The sequence below is a fragment of the Oncorhynchus clarkii genome, chromosome 18 (genome assembly GCF_045791955.1).
Source record: "Oncorhynchus clarkii lewisi isolate Uvic-CL-2024 chromosome 18, UVic_Ocla_1.0, whole genome shotgun sequence".
In the NCBI taxonomy this organism is placed as follows: domain Eukaryota; kingdom Metazoa; phylum Chordata; class Actinopteri; order Salmoniformes; family Salmonidae; genus Oncorhynchus; species Oncorhynchus clarkii.
The window spans coordinates 58,341,755-58,360,230 of record NC_092164.1 but is presented as its reverse complement, the minus strand read 5'-3'; the positions used below and the strand labels follow the sequence as shown (position 1 = coordinate 58,360,230).

Genomic DNA, 18,476 nt, shown 5'->3' with positions numbered 1-18,476 from the left:
CACATGAACTATTTAATGCACTAGGCTCTTAAGATACCAAGCTCTTCGAATGTGAAAGCTAAACCCTCAGTTATGTAGTGGTGGTCTAGTTTCCAGACCAATTCTTGATCTGTCACTACCGTAGAGACTATGTGGAGGGCAGTGTATGCCATGCTTTAGAGGCAGACAGGCTTAGACCAGTAGGCTTTCACAAAGCCTACTGCAGAGTTATACAGTACAGTGGATCTGTGTTTCCATAACATGGTCAAGTGACAGACGGAAGAGGTGAGACAGATAGGCAGGGAGGGTCAGCCAGGCCAGCCCAGCCATGGACCAGACCAGAGAGTTCAACTCAGGGGTGAGAGAGAGACTCCACTCATTTCAATCCAACACTGGATGATGGACTCTGGGGAAAGTGTGATGCCATGTATTGGTACGGAAACAGCCAGAGCACTCAGTCACAAGATGTTAGGTTTAGCCTGCATCCCAAATGGCCACCAATCTCCTTTGTGGTGCTCTAGTTTGACAAGGGCCCAAATGGCTCTGTAGTGCACTATATACAGTAGGAAATAGGGTGGCATTTGGGACACATTTTTGTAATGACACACGACAGCCACAGCTTGTGGGCAATGGTCAGAAAATGTACTTCTCCTATAGGACGATTTAATTATTATATCAGTCACCTCAACATGACCAAACTTCTTGATTCCCTTTTGGGGGAATAATTCAAAGGGATGTATGAGTGAAATGCATTTAATAAAAATTTTATTTAACCTTTTTTTAACTAGACAAGTCAGTTAAGAACCATTTCTTATTTACAATGACTGCCAAACCCTAACCAGGATGAGGCTGGGCCAGTTGTGCGCCGCCCTACGCATGATGAAGGGATGAAAGGAAGAAGAGTCCACTGGGCAAAAACTGGTTGAATCAATATTTACATGTCATTTCAACGCAAATGCAATGTGATAACGTTGACTCAATGTGGGCGTCATCAACATAAGAGCATTTAGTCTTTTTTACACCTAACTTTAAAACTAAATCCAATAACATAGTGAATTGTTTTGTTGATTTCACGTTGAATTCACATTAGTTGAAAACTGAACCAAATGTAAATCAAACCTAGATGTTGATCTGTGCCCAGTGGGAGGGGTGCTGCTTCTTACTCAACCCAGAAGTAAATGTGGGTGGAAGTCTGTAAAACGTTGCCTTGGATCCCCACCCAGTGGCTGTTTATGCTCCAGGTCCTGCTGCCAAGCTGTGAGGTCATGCTGAAGAAAGGTCCTTACAGACGGAGGACCGGATCCACCCACAGATAGAGGGGTTAGAAGGAATAGACTGGTAAATCCCACACGCCCACTCAGTTTATTATGGATACTAGAAACACAGTCTACATGGAGCCTGGGTGGTTATCCTGTGATGCAGCTTTCCACTTTTTATTGTTTTATGTTTTTATAAATAAACAAGATACATACACACAGACATAAACAGCCTAACATCAACATGACCTTCCTGTCCCTACTCCATCCTCTCCCCTCCAGAGGTAGACAGGCCTATAGCATAAAGCCCTCAAAATCAACTCTGAACCTCCAAGCCAGTTCCACTGCATTTTTTCATTGATCCCCTTTAATCAGGACTGATTTACACCTGGGACACCATGTGGGTGCAATTAATTGTCAGATAGAACAGAAAACCAGCAGGCTCTGGACCTCGTAGGTTAAGAGTTGAATACCTCTGGCCTGAAGTCTATTAAATCGGGGGGCTAGGGTCAGTTTGTTATATCTGGAGTATTTATCCTGTCTTATCCGGTGTCCTGTGTGAATTTAAGTATGCTTGCTCTCTCTAATTCTTTCTTTCTTTCTCTCTCTCTCTCTCTCGGAGGAGGACCTGAGCCCTAGGACCATGCCTCAGGACTACCTGGCCTGATGACTCCTTGCTATCCCCAGTCCACCTGGCCGTGCTGCTGCTCCAGTTTCAACTGTTCTGCCTGCGGCTATGGAACCCTGACCTGTTTACCGGACGTGCTGCCTGTCCCAGACCTGCTGTTTTCAACTCTCTAGAGACAGCAGGAGCGGTAGAGATACTCTGAATGATCAGCTATGAAAAGCCATCTGACATTTATTCCTGAGGTGCTGACCTGTTGCATTCTCGACAACCACTGTGATTATTATTATTTGACCCTGCTGGTCATCTATGAACATTTGAACATCTTGGCCATGTTCTGTTATAATCTCCACCCGGGACAGCCAGAAGTGGACTGGCCACCCCTCCTAGCCTGGTTCCTCTCTAGGTTTATTCCTAGGTTTTGTCCTTTCTAGGGAGTTTTTCCTAGCCACCATGCTTCTACACCATCATTGCTTGCTGTTTGGGGTTTTAGGCTGGGTTTCTGTACAGCACTTTGATATATCAGCTGATAGAAGAAGGGCTTTATAAATATTTTGATTTGATTTGATTTGAAATGGCAAATAGGCCTACTGAATGATGTAATTCAGGGGTAAGCAACTCTGTTCCTGGAGTGCCGCAGGTACTGCAGGATTTTTTTCCCCAACTAGGCACCACACCTGGCCAACTGAGCTAATTGATCAGTTCAGTGACTGCCTGAATTCAACACACCTGGTCTTCCAAGTCAGTTAAATCAGAATGTATGAAGTGCTTGCGGCCCTCCAGGACCAGGGTTGCCTACCCCTGATGTAGTTGCCTACATAGCAACACAAAGAATAAGAAAAGAAAGCAATGCATTGGAGATGTGTCAAAGTATTACAGATCATTCTTCTTTTTCCTTTTTAGATGGTCATAAGATTCATACGAGCATAATCTTTTCTGCACAAAATAAATATGTACATTTACTTTCTCAAAATACAGTGTTTGTATCCCAAATGGCACCACATTCCTGATTTAGTGCACTGCTTTTTACCAGTGTCCTATGGGTCCTGGTCAAAAGTTGTGCACTATACACGGAATAAGGTTCCATTTGGAACGTCCATCCTATTTCTTTTTCCCAGGGGCAGCTGTAAGGGGTGTAATGCTGCCACCAGGAGGCGCCTAAAATTCTGTTACTCCAAGTTCTCCTCAAACTTTGGTTACTGCTCTGTGTCATCTTTGAGCTTCCAGCACTTTCAATTGTATTATTAAACAAATACATGATTATTTGGTATACTACATGCAATCGCTTTTATGAAAAAATACTTTTCTTACTAGCACTGACTGCTGATAAGTACTTTGAGGATAAATGTACTTGATACCATTGTGAAATGTTGTTGTCCCACCTAGCTATCTTAAGATGAACGCACTAATAAGAGCATCTGCTAAATTACTCAAATGTAAAAGTGTAAAATGTTTGATTTCTATAGACTTCCAACCAATATTATGGTGACTGAATATTGCCTTAGAACAACAGGCTTACGCAGCATATGAGGTAATGGACTGATTAGCACATGGGATCCATGGTTCTCTATATAAAAGTAATTTAAATAAAACAGAATTACCAGTAAATTGCCTAACCCATTGTTCTGCCACTAATACAGTGGCCTGACTAGAAACTCATCGCACAGCTCGAGCACTCCTCCTCTCCTCGAACTCAGAGGTTTTTTTGTAATAGAAAATAAATCACTAAGTTTATTACAGAAGGAACATTTTCACGGCATTTGCTGGTGGTTTTATCTCATGACAAAGTGACAAAAAACAGGGATACATTTTTTTACGTGATTAAATTTAGGAACCGTCTTTTCTGAAATGCGTCTTTTTTTGTTGTTTACAAAAGCGAGGAGTGGAAACTTCAAAGTAACAATTTACATACTACGGGAACATTTTCATTCCCTCTAAATCCTTCTTAATGCTTCCTCCATTTCTGTTCCATGGGTGTTCAATTGGATTGGAAGAATTGTGTCACTGTTCGCCTCCTTTCCAACACTAGCATTCCGTCACCTCATCTAAGGACAGGGAGATAGATAGGTATATTTGGGACCCGATTCAGGAAACTAGGCATATGTGGCAAGTCACGACTTGTAAAAAAAATATGTTTTTTATCAAAATGAGTTATTTGGCAGAAATGCCTTCTAGAACATGTGAACTTCCACGTGCCTTAACAACAAACTTGTATGCCATCTGCAAATACGAATAAAATGGTTAAATTACGAGCCGAATCCAGGTGGTGAGTCACATTTATGACATCCTCTCTGATACCACGTCCTCGGTAATGGATGATTTACCCTGAAGTCCTAATAGAGTACCAGCCAGACATATTGCACGTTTACTATTTATATCCACGCTGAATGGGCTGGCAGTTACCTTTTGATGACTTCCATAAATATGTATAGCCTCCGAATCACAGAGCTACAGCTTTTCTCTAATGGGATGATTGAATAAGGGGGAAAAGCACAGGGCAGGTACAATGGTGGGGGTGAAAGAAAGGCTACAAGGTTGTTTTATGAAACTCCACATGAGAAGATTTATTAAACTTTTGTCATGTCTTAGATGGTACAGAGCAACACTGAAAACAATAAAAATATGCATGTGTACTGATTCTGCTGCCAAAACTAATATTTACACATGAAATAAAAATGCATGAGCGTGAACAGAACACGTTGTTACTTTTCTTTTGAGTTGGTTTCTCAACAGAAACTTGCAAGTTAGGGTTCATGTCAAAACAACTAAATAGATTGGAAATGTCATGTTATTGTATATTGGGTGGGAATGTACCTGCTGTTGTGTCAGTATTCTGTATCACAGATTACATTGTTGTGTTGACTTTCCGATACTGTATATACAGACTCTGGTAAAGAGGTTAATGTAAATATAGTTTGTTGACTTCCTTCTAAGGCCAGCAAAGTAATGAATGTGCTGCCATAACTCTCTCCATCTATTAAGTGGGACAGCAGGTACACTAGTTGTTAAGAGCATTGGGCCAGTAACGAAAGGTCGCTGGTTCGAATCCCTGAGCAGTGCTGGTGAAAAATCCGAGCAAGGCACTTAACCCTAATTGCACCTGTAAGTTGCTTTGGATAAGAGTGTATGTAAAATGTAATGGTTACTACCCTCCTCTAGTCCGGCTGTTTTGAAGGGGCTGAAAATAACCCAGACAAAGCAAGATAAGAGAAAGTTAAAGATTTAGGGTGGAAAGGAAGTGGGATAGGGAGAGAAACAGGTATCAAGCTCTTGGATGAGAAGGGGCATGGTGACAATGCAAGCATACATGAAAAAAGAGGACACACATTCAGTTCTTATTCCTGTTTAGTAACAGGATTATATTTAGAGGCAAAGTGGGATTTCAGGACAAATGGGAGAAAAGCAACTGAGCGTACAGACAAAAATGTCTTGAGTTATTTTATTATATCCATTATGTCATGGTGTGAAAACTTAATATAAAGTTAAGCAAAGGTTTTTGTTAAAATGTACTATGTTGAAAACACAAAACAATACATAAATTATTTTGCTAATATTGCTTAACAATTTAAACAGTGCCTCAGTATAACTTCATCATAAATGGTGGAAAACAGTAAACTGTTAAAGTATTTTTAAAAATCTAAAATACATTAAAAAAATTCTACAAAAATATATTTTTATATTGTATGATAGTTGCCATGGTAAATGTATACTACAATACAAACTGTCTTGAGAAACGTACTCAGCAAAAATACTGCTGGTGTAGGTCGATTCACATTTGATTGATTGGTTTGCTATTTTCAACTATGCACCACAATGAACCATTACAGACAAGGCAGTGCAAGTAGCAAGTCAATTATGGTGCAGTAAAAAAAATACAATTCAACATGTCAATGTTAGTTCAATTATAGTCAATTCATGTGCCCCTTTGAATAAAATCACTGAATCAAATTGTTGACCATTTAATATTGTTATTAGGCTTTATTCTAATACGGTTTTTGGAAGTTGTTCTCATTATGCCTGCTCTTCTGCCTGTTTTTCTGCTTATCCATGGTTTCCCAGCTGAAACAAAGAAAATGACATATCATCATACAGGTCATTATTACATCCCAGTAAGGTGCAGAACGTTCCGTTTGCATGCTGGTGGGCAGGGAGACCCTCAGCTCTGCTAAAACCATCTAAAACTATTGAAAACGATGTGCAGATTAACCTAAACCACACATACCTGTCAGTTATAATACACTTTTATTTTACTCAAATATCCAATTAATGTGGCCAATATTGAGAGATTGAGATGTAATCCAGCTGTTTTGGGGCACTGTACTTCATTGAAAGCTGGCCGCGCTTAATCCCCAGTTAGAAAAGGACAAAGTCAAAAAGCATGTTACTTATAATGTGATCCAAAATTAGCCAGTCCTCCAGTCACACAATGACCTCAAACACAACCTGTTACTCGGACACTAGCTGGCGCTAACGAAAAGGCCTGTAGCCATTACTGCAATTATGGGGAACATGCAAAAGGTTGTTGAGCTGGCAGATGTAATAAGTCTATTGGTCATTATATTCAAAAACACCCCCTCCCTTCCTCCCAGTTATATCTTCAGATAAACAGAGAACACTCCGGGTGTGTGTGTGTGTGTGTGTGTGTGTGTGTGTGTGTGTGTGTGTGTGTGTGTGTGTGTGTGTGTGTGTGTGTGTGTGTGTGTGTGTGATGACCACTTTCATACCTTTAGCACAGATGTCCATGCAGCTTTGTCTGGATATAAGGATATAAAGTTGTTGCTGCTTCCTCCACAACCTGAATAGATGAACTGCTCACACATCCTGGAGGCTGAGTTGTAGTAGTAGCGCGGTATAGATGCAGCACACCCTCCTTTATCCAGGGGATCCAGGCAGAGCACAGGAGTAGCTGTCGAGTACATAAAACAACTATAACAACTCTGGGAGAGAGTAGGCTACTCTTCAGCTAACATTAACCAAGACGCTCATCTCTGGTAGTCTGTAACCTAGCCTGGGTGCCAGTCTGTTTGGTAATGTAACCTAGCCTGGGTGCCAGTCTGTTTGGTAATGTAACCTAGCCTGGGTGCCAGCCTGTTTGGTAATGTAACCTAGCCTGGGTGCCAGCCTGTTTCTGATCTGTCGCCAACTCCTTATGGAACTCTCATGCCAAACATGACAAGGAGCTGCCAGGAGTTGGACAACTAAATAGATGGGTAACCAGGCTACATCTCTAGTTTCTTAATAACGTAAGTAGATATAAAATTGAAAGAGGATACTGGATGGAATCATTTCAGAATAATATTATTATAGAAAAACAGGACAATAGGCAGAGAGTAGGCTACTCTTCAGCTTGCTTTGTCTCATTTTCGACCGAGAGGCTCATCCCCGGCTGCTGAACATAAACAGACGCACAACTGAGTGAAATGTATGGAATAATTTCAGGACAACGCCTGAGAGAATTAAGGCACTCAGATACTGTGTGACTCTTGAGTATAGTATTGATAGAAGAGACTGTTAGAGTGTCAGGATTGGTCCTTCTTTGTTTTTTTTGTTTTGTATCCCCTTTTTCTCCCCAATTTCGTGATATCCAATCACAATCTCGTCTCATCACTGGAACTCTCCAACGGGCTCGGGAGAGGCGAAGGTCGAGTCATGCGTCCTCCGAAACATGACCCGCCCAACCTCGCTTCTTACCACTTAACCTGTAAGCCAGCCGCACCAATGTGTCGGAGGTAACACTGTTCAACTGACGACCGAAGTCAGCCTGCTGGTGCCCGGCCCACCACAAGGATTTGCTAGAGCGCAATGAACCTGGGATCGAACCTGGGATCGAATCCCAGGCTGTAGTGCCTTAGATTGCTGCGCCACTTGGGAGGCTGGTACTGGTCCTTCTATCTAGTTTAAGTATAGTATTGATTAGAGGTCGACCGATTCATTGGAATGGCTGATTAATTATGGCCAATTTCAAGTTTTCATAACAATCGGAAATCTGTATTTTTGGACACCGATTTGGCCGATAAAAAAAAATAAAATCTTACACCTTTATTTAACTAGGCAAGTCAGTTAAGAACACATTCCTATTTTCAATGACAGCCTAGGAATTGTGGGTTAACTGCCTCGTTCAGGGGCAGAACGACAGATTTTCACCTTAACAGCTCGGGGGATTCGATCTTGCAACCTTACAGTTAACTAGTCCAACGCTCTAACCACCTGCCTCACGTGGAGCCTGCCTGATACGCGAATGCAGTAAGCCAAGGTAAGTTGCTAGCTAGCATTAAACTTATCTTATAAAAATCAATCAATCAATCAATCACATTCACTAGTTAACTACACATGGTTGATGATATAACTAGTTTATCTAGCGTGTCCTGCGTTGCATATAATCGATGCGGTGCGTATCATTGCTCCAATGTTTACCTAACCATGAACATCAATGCCTTTCTTAAAGTCAATATAGAGAAGTATATATTTTTTAACTTGCATATTTAGCTAAAAGAAATCCAGGTTAGCAGGCAATATTAACCGGGTGAAATTGTGTCACTTCTCTTGGGTTCATTGCACGCAGTCAGTGTACATGCAACAGTTTGGGCCGCCTAATTTGCCAGAATTATACGTAATTATGACATAACATTGAAGATGTGCAATGTAACAGGAACATTTAGACTAATGGATGCCACCCCTTAGATAAAATACGGAACGGTTCCGTATTTCACTGAAATAATAAACTTTTTGTTTTCAAGATGATAGTTTCCGGATTCGACCATATTAATGACCTAAGGCTCGTATTTCTGTGTGTTATTATGTTATAACTAAGTCTATGATTTGATTGAGCAGTCTGACTGAGCGGTGGTAGGCAGCAGCAGGCTCGTAAGCATTCATTCAAACAGCACTCTCGTGCGTTTTGCCAGCAGCTCTTCGTTGTGCGTCAAGCATTGCGCTGTTCATGACTTCAAGCCTATCAACTCCATAGATTAGGCTGGTGTAACCGATGTGAAATGGCTAGCTAGTTAGCGGTGTGCACTCTAATAGCGTTTCAAACTTCACTCGCTCTGAGACTTGGAGTGGTTGTTCCCCTTGCTCTGCATGGGTAACGCTGCTTCGAGGGTCGACCTCTAGTATTGATCCGTGGAGGCTGCTGAGCTGGAATGGAGCAAATGGAATGGCATCAAACACATGTGTTCAATGTATTTGGTACCATTCCACCTATTCCGCTCCAGCCACTACCACGAGCCCGTCCTCCCCAATTAAGGTGCAACCAACCTCCTGTGGTATTGATAGAGGTGACCGTTAGAGCTTCACGGTTGGTCTTTTTGTACTGGTTGTACTGGTTTTCTGATTACTCATCAACTATTGCATGTCATCATGGCCAGAATTTTGATGAGGATGTGGCTGGTTGCAATCAAATTGCCAAATTTCATGAAAAAGCTTCCTCTAATCTTGTTTCTACATCATTCCAAAGTAATACAGCGTTAATAACATAATAGAGTGAACACCTTTATTTAACTAGGCAAGTCAGTTACAAACAATTCTTATTTGCAATGAAGGCCTACTCTGGCCAAACCCTGGCGATGCTGGGCCAATTGTGCACCGCCCTATAAGCCCATGCTCAACACTAGATGTGGAAATATTTTCCCTATTGTGGTCTGCAGTACTCCATGCAAGACAACAGGTCCTGAAAGCGGTTCTCGTTGCCCTGGCAGCCTCCGTAGACGAACTGCTCACACTGCATGGTGGTCATGTTGAAGAAGTAGCTCAAGAAATAGCCCTCACAGGGACCCATCTCTTTCTGGAACGTGCAGATCTGGGGGACCTCTGGTGGGGTGGAGAAGGTGAAAAGAAACACATTCTTATAGGAACTATTGAAAAATGAAATGGGTCACATTGTATCGTCTTTTATCCTGAATTGGTTTGGATTTCCATTTCTTAACCCCAAAACTTTTCAAAAGTGCTGTCGGCTATATGTTCATACAATTCATGACTTAGAATTGTTTTGATGACATAAAATAAATGGCCTATAGTCTAAATAAAAAAATAAAACTGAAATTGATTAATATTTAAATGCAAAGAAAAACTACTGAGAATACCACACAAAAACAGACTTGTATAAACAAATAAAAACGTACTTGGTATTCCAAAACATGCTATCTGACACGCCAGAAAACTCTTGAAGTTGTTTGCATTCCCTTGGCACCCTCCATAGATAAACTCTTCGCATTGTTGAGTGAAAGTATTGTAGTGGTAACGTTGGAGATATACTTTGCAAGGTCCCACATCTACTTGAAGTAGACACACCTCTGAAATGAGCAGAAACACACAACATCAACACTATTGCTGGCTGCAAAATTAGGTCAAGGAATCTCTGAAGTACAGATTCATGTCGACAACAACTTTATCACTACTGAAAAGTCATGAGCCAACGCCCATCGATTGATTATGATTGAAAAGTATTTTGGCGTCGAGAAAAACTAATAAAATATTAATGTGGCTATTACCAGTTACGGTATTAAAAATAGATACAATCATTTTCTTTACCTTGTTTCGGTGAAAATGCAAAAACGTAAGAAAAAGAGCATGAAAGGATCAGAAAAATCAATGAACTGAGCTCCATTGTTGTAGATTTTTCCCAAGTTCAATTCTCCTTAACTCTTCTAACTTTTCGCACCATCAGTACAGCCATTTATACTCTTGTAAACGCTTTCCCAAGCGGCACGAGGGGCGGGCTATAATGGCTAATTTCCATACAAACCCGAAGTAGGAACGACCTGATTAATGTTTTGATCTGCATCATAGACAACGTCACGTTCATACACTGTTGAACTAATAACGTAATATGTCAAACGTCCTTCATCGCGCGCAATAGATACGGTCCAAGCATTGATGTGGAAAGAGACTACAATAAATGTAGGCTAGTCTGGGAATGAAACTATTATGGGAGTATCATGAGAAGAAGGATTTGTTAACATATTTATGACCATATGTGTCATAACATATGACAATGTTAATTATTGTTTTTCTTCTAGTTTATTTAACTTGTGAAGTCAGTTAACAACTAATTCTCATTTACACTGACGGCCTACCCCGGGCAAACCGCTGGGCTGGGCCAATTGTGCGCTGCGCTATGGCACAGCCCAATATGATTCAGCCTGGATTCGAACCAGGGACTATAGTGACACCTCTTGCACTGAGATGCAGTGCCTTAGACCGCTGCACCACTCACTTTGAAAAGTGGTTTCCAGTAATTAATTATAACAAATGATTAGATCTAGAATTTGAGAGTTTATTTATTAATGTGGGTTACAGGCTTTTAACGTTCTATTCGGTTCATGTTTAAGGCCTAAATCTAATTCAGATGAATGAAATTCAAATCAAATCAAATTTTATTTGTCACATACACATGGTTAGCAGATGTTAATACGAGTGTAGCGAAATGCTTGTGCTTCTAGTTCCGACAATGCAGTAATAACCAACAAGTAATCTAGCTAACAATTCCAAAACTACTACCTTATAGACACAAGTGTAAGGGGATAAATAATATGTACATAAAGATATATGAATGAGTGATGATACAGAGCGGCATAGGCAAGATACAGTAGATGGTATCGAGTACAGTATATACATATGAGATGAGTATGTAAACAAAGTGGCATAGTTAAAGTGGCTAGTGATACATGTATTACATAAAGATGCAGTAGATGATATAGAGTACAGTATATACGTATACATATGAGATGAATAATGTAGGGTATGTAAACATTATATTAGGTAGCATTGTTTAAAGTGGCTAGTGATATATTTTACATAATTTCCCATCAATTCCCATTATTAAAGTGGCTGGAGTTGAGTCAGTGTGTTGGCAGCAGCCACTCAATGTTAGTGGTGGCTGTTTAACAGTCTGATGGCCTTGAGATAGAAGCTGATTTTCAGTCTCTCGGTCCCAGCTTTGATGCACCTGTACTGACCTCGCCTTCTGGATGATAGCGGGGTGAACAGGCAGTGGCTCGGGTGGTTGTTGTCCTTGATGATCTTTATGGCCTTCCTGTGACATCGGGTGGTGTAGGTGTCCTGGAGGGCAGGTAGTTTGCCCCAGGTGATGCGTTGTGCAGACCTCACTACCCTCTGGAGAGCCTTATGGTTGTGGGCGGAGCAGTTGTCGTACCAGGCGGTGATACAGCCCGACAGGATGCTCTCGATTGTGCATCTGTAGAAGTTTGTGAGTGCTTTTGGTGACAAGCCAAATTTCTTCAGCCTCCTGAGGTTAAAGAGGCGCTGCTGCGCCTTCTTCACGATGCTGTCTGTGTGGGTGGACCAATTCAGTTTGTCTGTGATGTGTATGCCGAGGAACTTAAAACTTACTACCCTCTCCACTACTGTTCCATCGATGTGGATAGGGGGGTGTTCCCTCTGCTGTTTCCTGAAGTCCACAATCATCTCCTTAGTTTTGTTGACGTTGAGTGTGAGGTTATTTTCCTGACACCACACTCAGAGGGCCCTCACCTCCTCCCTGTAGGCCGTCTTGTCGTTGTTGGTAATCAAGCCTACCACTGTTGTGTCGTCCGCAAACTTGATGATTGAGTTGGAGGCGTGCGTGGCCACGCAGTCGTGGGTGAACAGGGAGTACAGGAGAGGGCTCAGAACGCACCCTTGTGGGGCCCCAGTGTTGAGGATCAGCGGGGTGGAGATGTTGTTGCCTACCCTCACCACCTGGGGGCGGCCCGTCAGGAAGTCCAGTACCCAGTTGCACAGGGCGGGGTCGAGACCCAGGGTCTCGAGCTTGATGACGAGCTTGGAGGGTACTATGGTGTTAAATGCCGAGCTGTAGTCGATGAACAGCATTCTCACATAGGTATTCCTCTTGTCCAGATTGGTTAGGGCAGTGTGCAGTGTGGTTGAGATTGCATCGTCTGTGGACCTATTTGGGCGGTAAGCAAATTGGAGTGTGTCTAGGGTGTCAGGTAGGGTGGAGGTGATATGGTCCTTGACTAGTCTCTCAAAGCACTTCATGATGACGGAAGTGAGTGCTACGGGGCGGTAGTCGTTTAGCTCAGTTACCTTAGCTTTCTTGGGAACAGGAACAATGGTGGCCCTCTTGAAGCATGTGGGAACAACAGACTGGGATAGGGATTGATTGAATATGTCCGTAAACACACCAGCCAGCTGGTCTGCGCATGCTCTGAGGGCGCGGCTGGGGATGCCGTCTGGGCCTGCAGCCTGGCGATGGTTAACACGTTTAAATGTTTTCCTCACATCGGCTGCAGTGAAGGAGAGTCCGCATGCTTTGGTTGCGGGCTGTGTCAGTGGCACTGTATTGTCCTCAAAGCGAGCAAAAAAGTTATTTAGTCTGCCTGGGAGCAAGACATCCTGGTCCGTGACGGGGCTGGTTTTCTTTTTGTAATCCGTGATTGACTGTAGACCCTGCCACATACCGCTTGTGTCTGAGCCGTTGAATTGAGATTTTACTTTGTCTCTATACTGACGCTTAGCTTGTTTGATTGCCCTGCAGCGGGAATAGCTACACTGTTTGTATTCGGTCATGTTTCTGGTCACCTTGCCCTGATTAAAAGGGCAAGGTGTGTGTGTAAATAGTCCACACACTCACTACAAAATATTGCCTTGTCTCTAAGGAAGTGATACAGTATACAGTATAAAACATTAACACATTGAGGTTATGTCATTCTTTATTGTGTCATAGTCCCCATCACATCTGGATGTTTCCCAATAATAAAAAAAAACTATCACAACTCTGGGCATCCATGCAGGATCTGCCTTGGTGAACTTTATTAGCTTTTCTCTTTACATCAGTAGAAATGTAAACCGGTGGGAACTCTAAAAGGTATGAAGATACATGTTTCAAAAAGGACCAACTCAGTGGCCTTGTAGTTAGTGTCCACCTTGAGATCGGAAGACTGTACAAATATGGCCCAATTCCTCTCAAGCTGCCTCAACGCTATGAGCCGTTCCGGCTTGCACATGCCAAGGCTTGTGCAAGGCTACTTAGCTTTCAACAAGGAGAGTGGAGTGAGAAAATGTCATATGAGCTGCTTTATAATGTGTCCTATTTCTGTCCTAACCGACAACTGGTTCCATGGATGCATAAAAACAACAACACTCTCCCCCTCATTGAGATTTTGTCCTTTGATAGACCCCTACTAAATGTCCATGAATTATAATCCACCAGTGGAGGCTGTTGAGGGGAGGACGGCTCATAATAATGTCTGGAATGGAGTAAATGGAATGGTATCAAACACGTCAAAGATGTGGTTTCCATGTGGTTGATAACACTCCATTGACTCCATTTCAGCCATTATTATGAGCTGGCCTCCCCTCAGCAGCCTCCACTGTAATCCACATAATAATTCAAATACATTGTTGCTGCAGTATTCTTTTCCTGCTGTAGCAAACTGTCTTAAGTTAAGATCCTACATCTGTACCTGACCTGTATTTGATAGAATATTGAATAAGAGTCTTGGTCAAAGAAGAAAGGCCTATTTCCTAATACATATCAATTACATAAGTAGAGAACTATATCCCATAATGACAAAGCAAAAACAGTATTTTTTAAACATTTTTGCAAATGTATTAAAAATGAAGAAAAAATAGCTTATTTACATAAGTATTCAGACCCTTTGCTATGAGACTCGAAATTGAGCTCAGATGCATCCTATTTCCATTGGTTATCCTTGAGATTTTTCTAGAACTTGATTGGAGTCCACCTGTGGTAAATTACATTGATTGGACATGATTTGGAAAGGCCCACCCCTGTCCATATAAGGTCCCACAGTTGATAGTGCACGTCAGAGCAAAGACCAAACCATAAGGTCGAAGGAATTGTCCGTAGAGCTCCGAGACAGGATTGTGTCAAGGCACCATTGAAGGTCCACAAGATCACAGTGGCCTCCATCATTCTTAAATGGAAGAAGTTTGGAACCACCAAGACTCTTACTAGAGCTGGCCGCCCAGGCCAAACTGAGCAACCGGGGGAGAAGGGCCTTGGTCAGGGAGGTGACCAAGAACCCGGTGGTCACTTTGACAGAGCTCCAGTGTGCCTCTGTGGAAATGGGAGAACCTTTCAGAAGGACAACCATCTCTGCAGCATTCCACCAATCAGGCCTTTATGGTAGAGTGGCCAGACAGAAGCCACTTTACAGCAAAAGGCACATGACAGCCTGCTTGGAGTTTGCCAAAAGGCACCTAAAGGACTCTCAGACCATGAGAAACAAGATTCTCTGGTCTGATGAAACCAAGATTGATCACCTTGCCTGAATTCCAAGCAGCATATCTGGAGGACATGGCACCATCCCTATGGTGAAGCATGGCGGTGGCGTCATCATGCTGTGATGACGTTTTTCAGCGGCAGGGACTTGGAGACTAGTCAGGATCGAGGGATAGATGAACGTAGCAAAATACAGAGATCATTGATGAAAACCTTCTCCAGAGCGCTTAGGACCTCAGACTGGGGCGAAGGTTCACCTTATAACACCACAACGACCCTAAGCACACAGCCAAGACAACGCAGGAGTGGCTTCGGGACAAGTCTTTGAATGTCCTTGAGTGGCCCAGCCAGAGCCCGGACTTGAACCCGATCGAATGACTCTAGAGAGTAGAGGTCGACCGATTAATTGGCATGGCCGATTAATTAGGGTCGATTTCAAGTTTCATAACAATCGGTAATCGGCATTTTTGGACGCCGATTATGGCCGATTACATTGCACTAATGTATATAGACTATTTTTTTAAATTATTGTTATTTTATTTTTTCTACTGTGTTATTGACTTGTTTATTGTTTACTCCATGTGTAACTCTGTGTTGCTGTCTGTTCACACTGCTATGCTTTATCTTGGCCAGGTCGCAGTTGTAAATGAGAACTTGTTCTCAACTAGCCTACCTGGTTAAATAAAGGTGAAATAAATTAAATAAAAAACTCCACGAGGAGACTGCATGGCAGGTTGACCACCTGTTACACGAGTGCAGCAAGGAACCAAGGTAAGTTGCTAGCTAGCATTAGACTTATCTTATAAAAAACAATGAATCTTAATATAATCACTAGTTAACTACACATGGTTTATGATATTACTAGTTTAACTAGCTTGTCCTTCGTTGCATATAATCATTGTGGTGCCTGTTAATTTATCATCGAATCACAGCCTACTTTGCCAAACGGGTGATGATTTAACAAAGCACATCCGCGAAAAAAGCACTGTCGTTGCACCAACGTACCTAACCATAAACATCAATGCCTTTCTTATTAAATTCAATACACAAGTATATGTTTTTTTAACCTGCATATTTAGTTAAAATAAATTAATGTTAACAGGCAGTATTAACTAGGGAAATTGTGTCACTTCTCTTTTGTGCAAGCAGAGTCAGGGTATATGCAGCAGTTTGGGACACCTGTCTCGTTACGAACTGTGTGAAGACCATTTCTTCCTAACAAAGACCGTAATTAATTTGCTAGAATTTTACATAATTATGACATAACATTGAAGGTTGTGCAATGTAACAGCAATATTTAGACTTAGGGATGCCATCCGTTTGATAAAATATGGACTGGTTCTGTATTTCACTCAAAGAGTAAACGTTTTGTTTCGAAATTATAGGTTCCGGATTTGACCATATTAATGACCCAAGACTTGTATTTCTGTGTGTTATTATATTATAATTAAGTCTATGATTTGATATTTGATAGAGCAGTCTGACTAAGCGGTGGTAGGCAGCAGCAGGCTCGTAAGCTTTCATTCAAACAGTACTTTCCTGCGTTTGCCAGCAGCTCTTCGCAATGCTTGAAGCACGGCGCTGTTTATGACTTCAAGCCTATCAACTCCCGAGATTAGGTTGGCAATACTATAGTGCCAATAAGAACATCCAATAGTCAAAGGTAAATGAAATACAAATGGTAAAGAGAGAAATAGTCCTATAATTCCTATAATGACTACAACCTAAAACTTCTTAACTGGGAATATTGAAGACTCGTTAAAAGGAACCACCAGCTTTCATATGTTCTCATGTTCTGAGCAAGGAACTTAAACGTTAGCTTTTTTACATGGCACTGTCACACCCTGACCATAGTTTACTTTGTATATTTCTATGTTTTGGTTGGTCAGGGTGTGATCTGAGTGGGCATTCTATGTTACATGTCTAGTTTGTCCAGTTCTATGTTCGGCTTGATATGGTTCTCAATCAGAGGCAGGTGTTCGTCATTGTCTCTGATTGGGAACCATATTTAGGTAGCCTGGGTTTCACTGTGTGTTGGTGGGTGATTGTTCCTGTCTATGTGTTTTCACCAGATGGGGCTGTTTAGGTTTTCGTTACGTTCATTACGTTCTTTATTTTGTAGTGTTTGTATTGATTCGTGTTTTACGTTTGTTTATTAAAACATGGATCGCAATCTACACGCTGCATTTTGGTCCGACTCTCCTTCTCATACAGAAAACCGTTACAGGCACATATTGCACTTTCACTTTCTTCTCCAACACTGTGTTTTTGCATTATTTAAACCAAATTGAACATGTTTCATTATTTTTCGGAGACTAAATTGATTTTATTTATGTATTATATTAAGTTAAAATAAAAGTGTTCATTCAGTATTGTTGTAATTGTCATTATTACAAATATATATATATAAAAATTGGCCGATTAATCGGTATCGGTGTTGAAAAATCATAATCGGTTGATCTCTACTGGAGAGACCTGAAAATAGCTGTGCAGCAACTCTCCCCATCTAACCTTACAGAGATGGAAAGGATCTGCAGAGAAGAATGGGAGAAACTCCCCAAGTACCGGTGTGCAAGCTTGTAGTGTCAAACCCAAGAAGACTCGAGGCTGTAACCGCCAAAATTTCTCATCCTAATATTTATATATTTCTTAATTCCATTCTTTCACTTTTAGATTTGTTTGTATTGTTGTGAATTGTTAGATACTATTGCACTGTTGGAGCTAGGAACACAAGCACTTCGCTACATCCGCAATAACATCTGCTATATGTGAATGCGACTAATTCAATTCGAGTTGATGTAATAACATAAAAAAAGATAATGCACATAAAATCTTCATAATTCATAAAGGTCATGTTAACTGACTGATATTAACACATAGAACAAAACATATATAATCTCATTAGCCTGTGTTAACTTCCAAAACACATTTCCCCCCCATTCATTAGAATTTTTTTAGGACTACAAGCTGGCAAGCTCCATACTCCCACACATTTTTTTCTGTCTGCATTTTCCCTCTGCACTTACTTTTAACCTTGCTACATCTAAAAGCCATAGAAAATGTAGGCTAATAGATCCATAGGCTACACATCTCTACACATGATGGTTCCATGTGGCTCAGTTGGTAGCACTTACAATGCCAGGGTTGTGGGTTCGATTCCCATGGGGGCTCAGTATCAACATGTATGAACTCACTACTGTAAATTGCTCTGGATAATAGTATCTGATAAAATGTCTAAAATGGATCCATCTGTTGTAGTATCTTTACTTAGTCTATGCTTTTTTATCTGCACTGAAAACTCATGTAACCTTGCTTCATCCCAAAGGCATAGAACATGTAGACTAATAGTTACTTAGATTACTAGCCTTCGCATCTCATGGAGGCAGCTGCTGCCATATCTCTCTATGAT

General features: G+C 41.4%; 1 protein-coding gene across 1 annotated transcript; it reads right to left on the bottom strand.

Annotated features, from left to right (window-relative positions):
* Positions 1-4,398: 4,398 nt before the first annotated feature.
* Positions 4,399-10,594, bottom strand: LOC139373787 (tissue factor pathway inhibitor 2-like). Its single transcript, XM_071114781.1, has 5 exons — positions 10,390-10,594; positions 9,981-10,151; positions 9,580-9,669; positions 6,585-6,766; positions 4,399-5,919 (listed from the first exon to the last, which is right to left on the bottom strand). Exons 1-5 carry the CDS (start codon positions 10,463-10,465, stop codon positions 5,902-5,904), a joined length of 537 nt encoding a protein of 178 aa, XP_070970882.1. The 5' UTR covers positions 10,466-10,594; the 3' UTR covers positions 4,399-5,901.
* Positions 10,595-18,476: the final 7,882 nt, after the last annotated feature.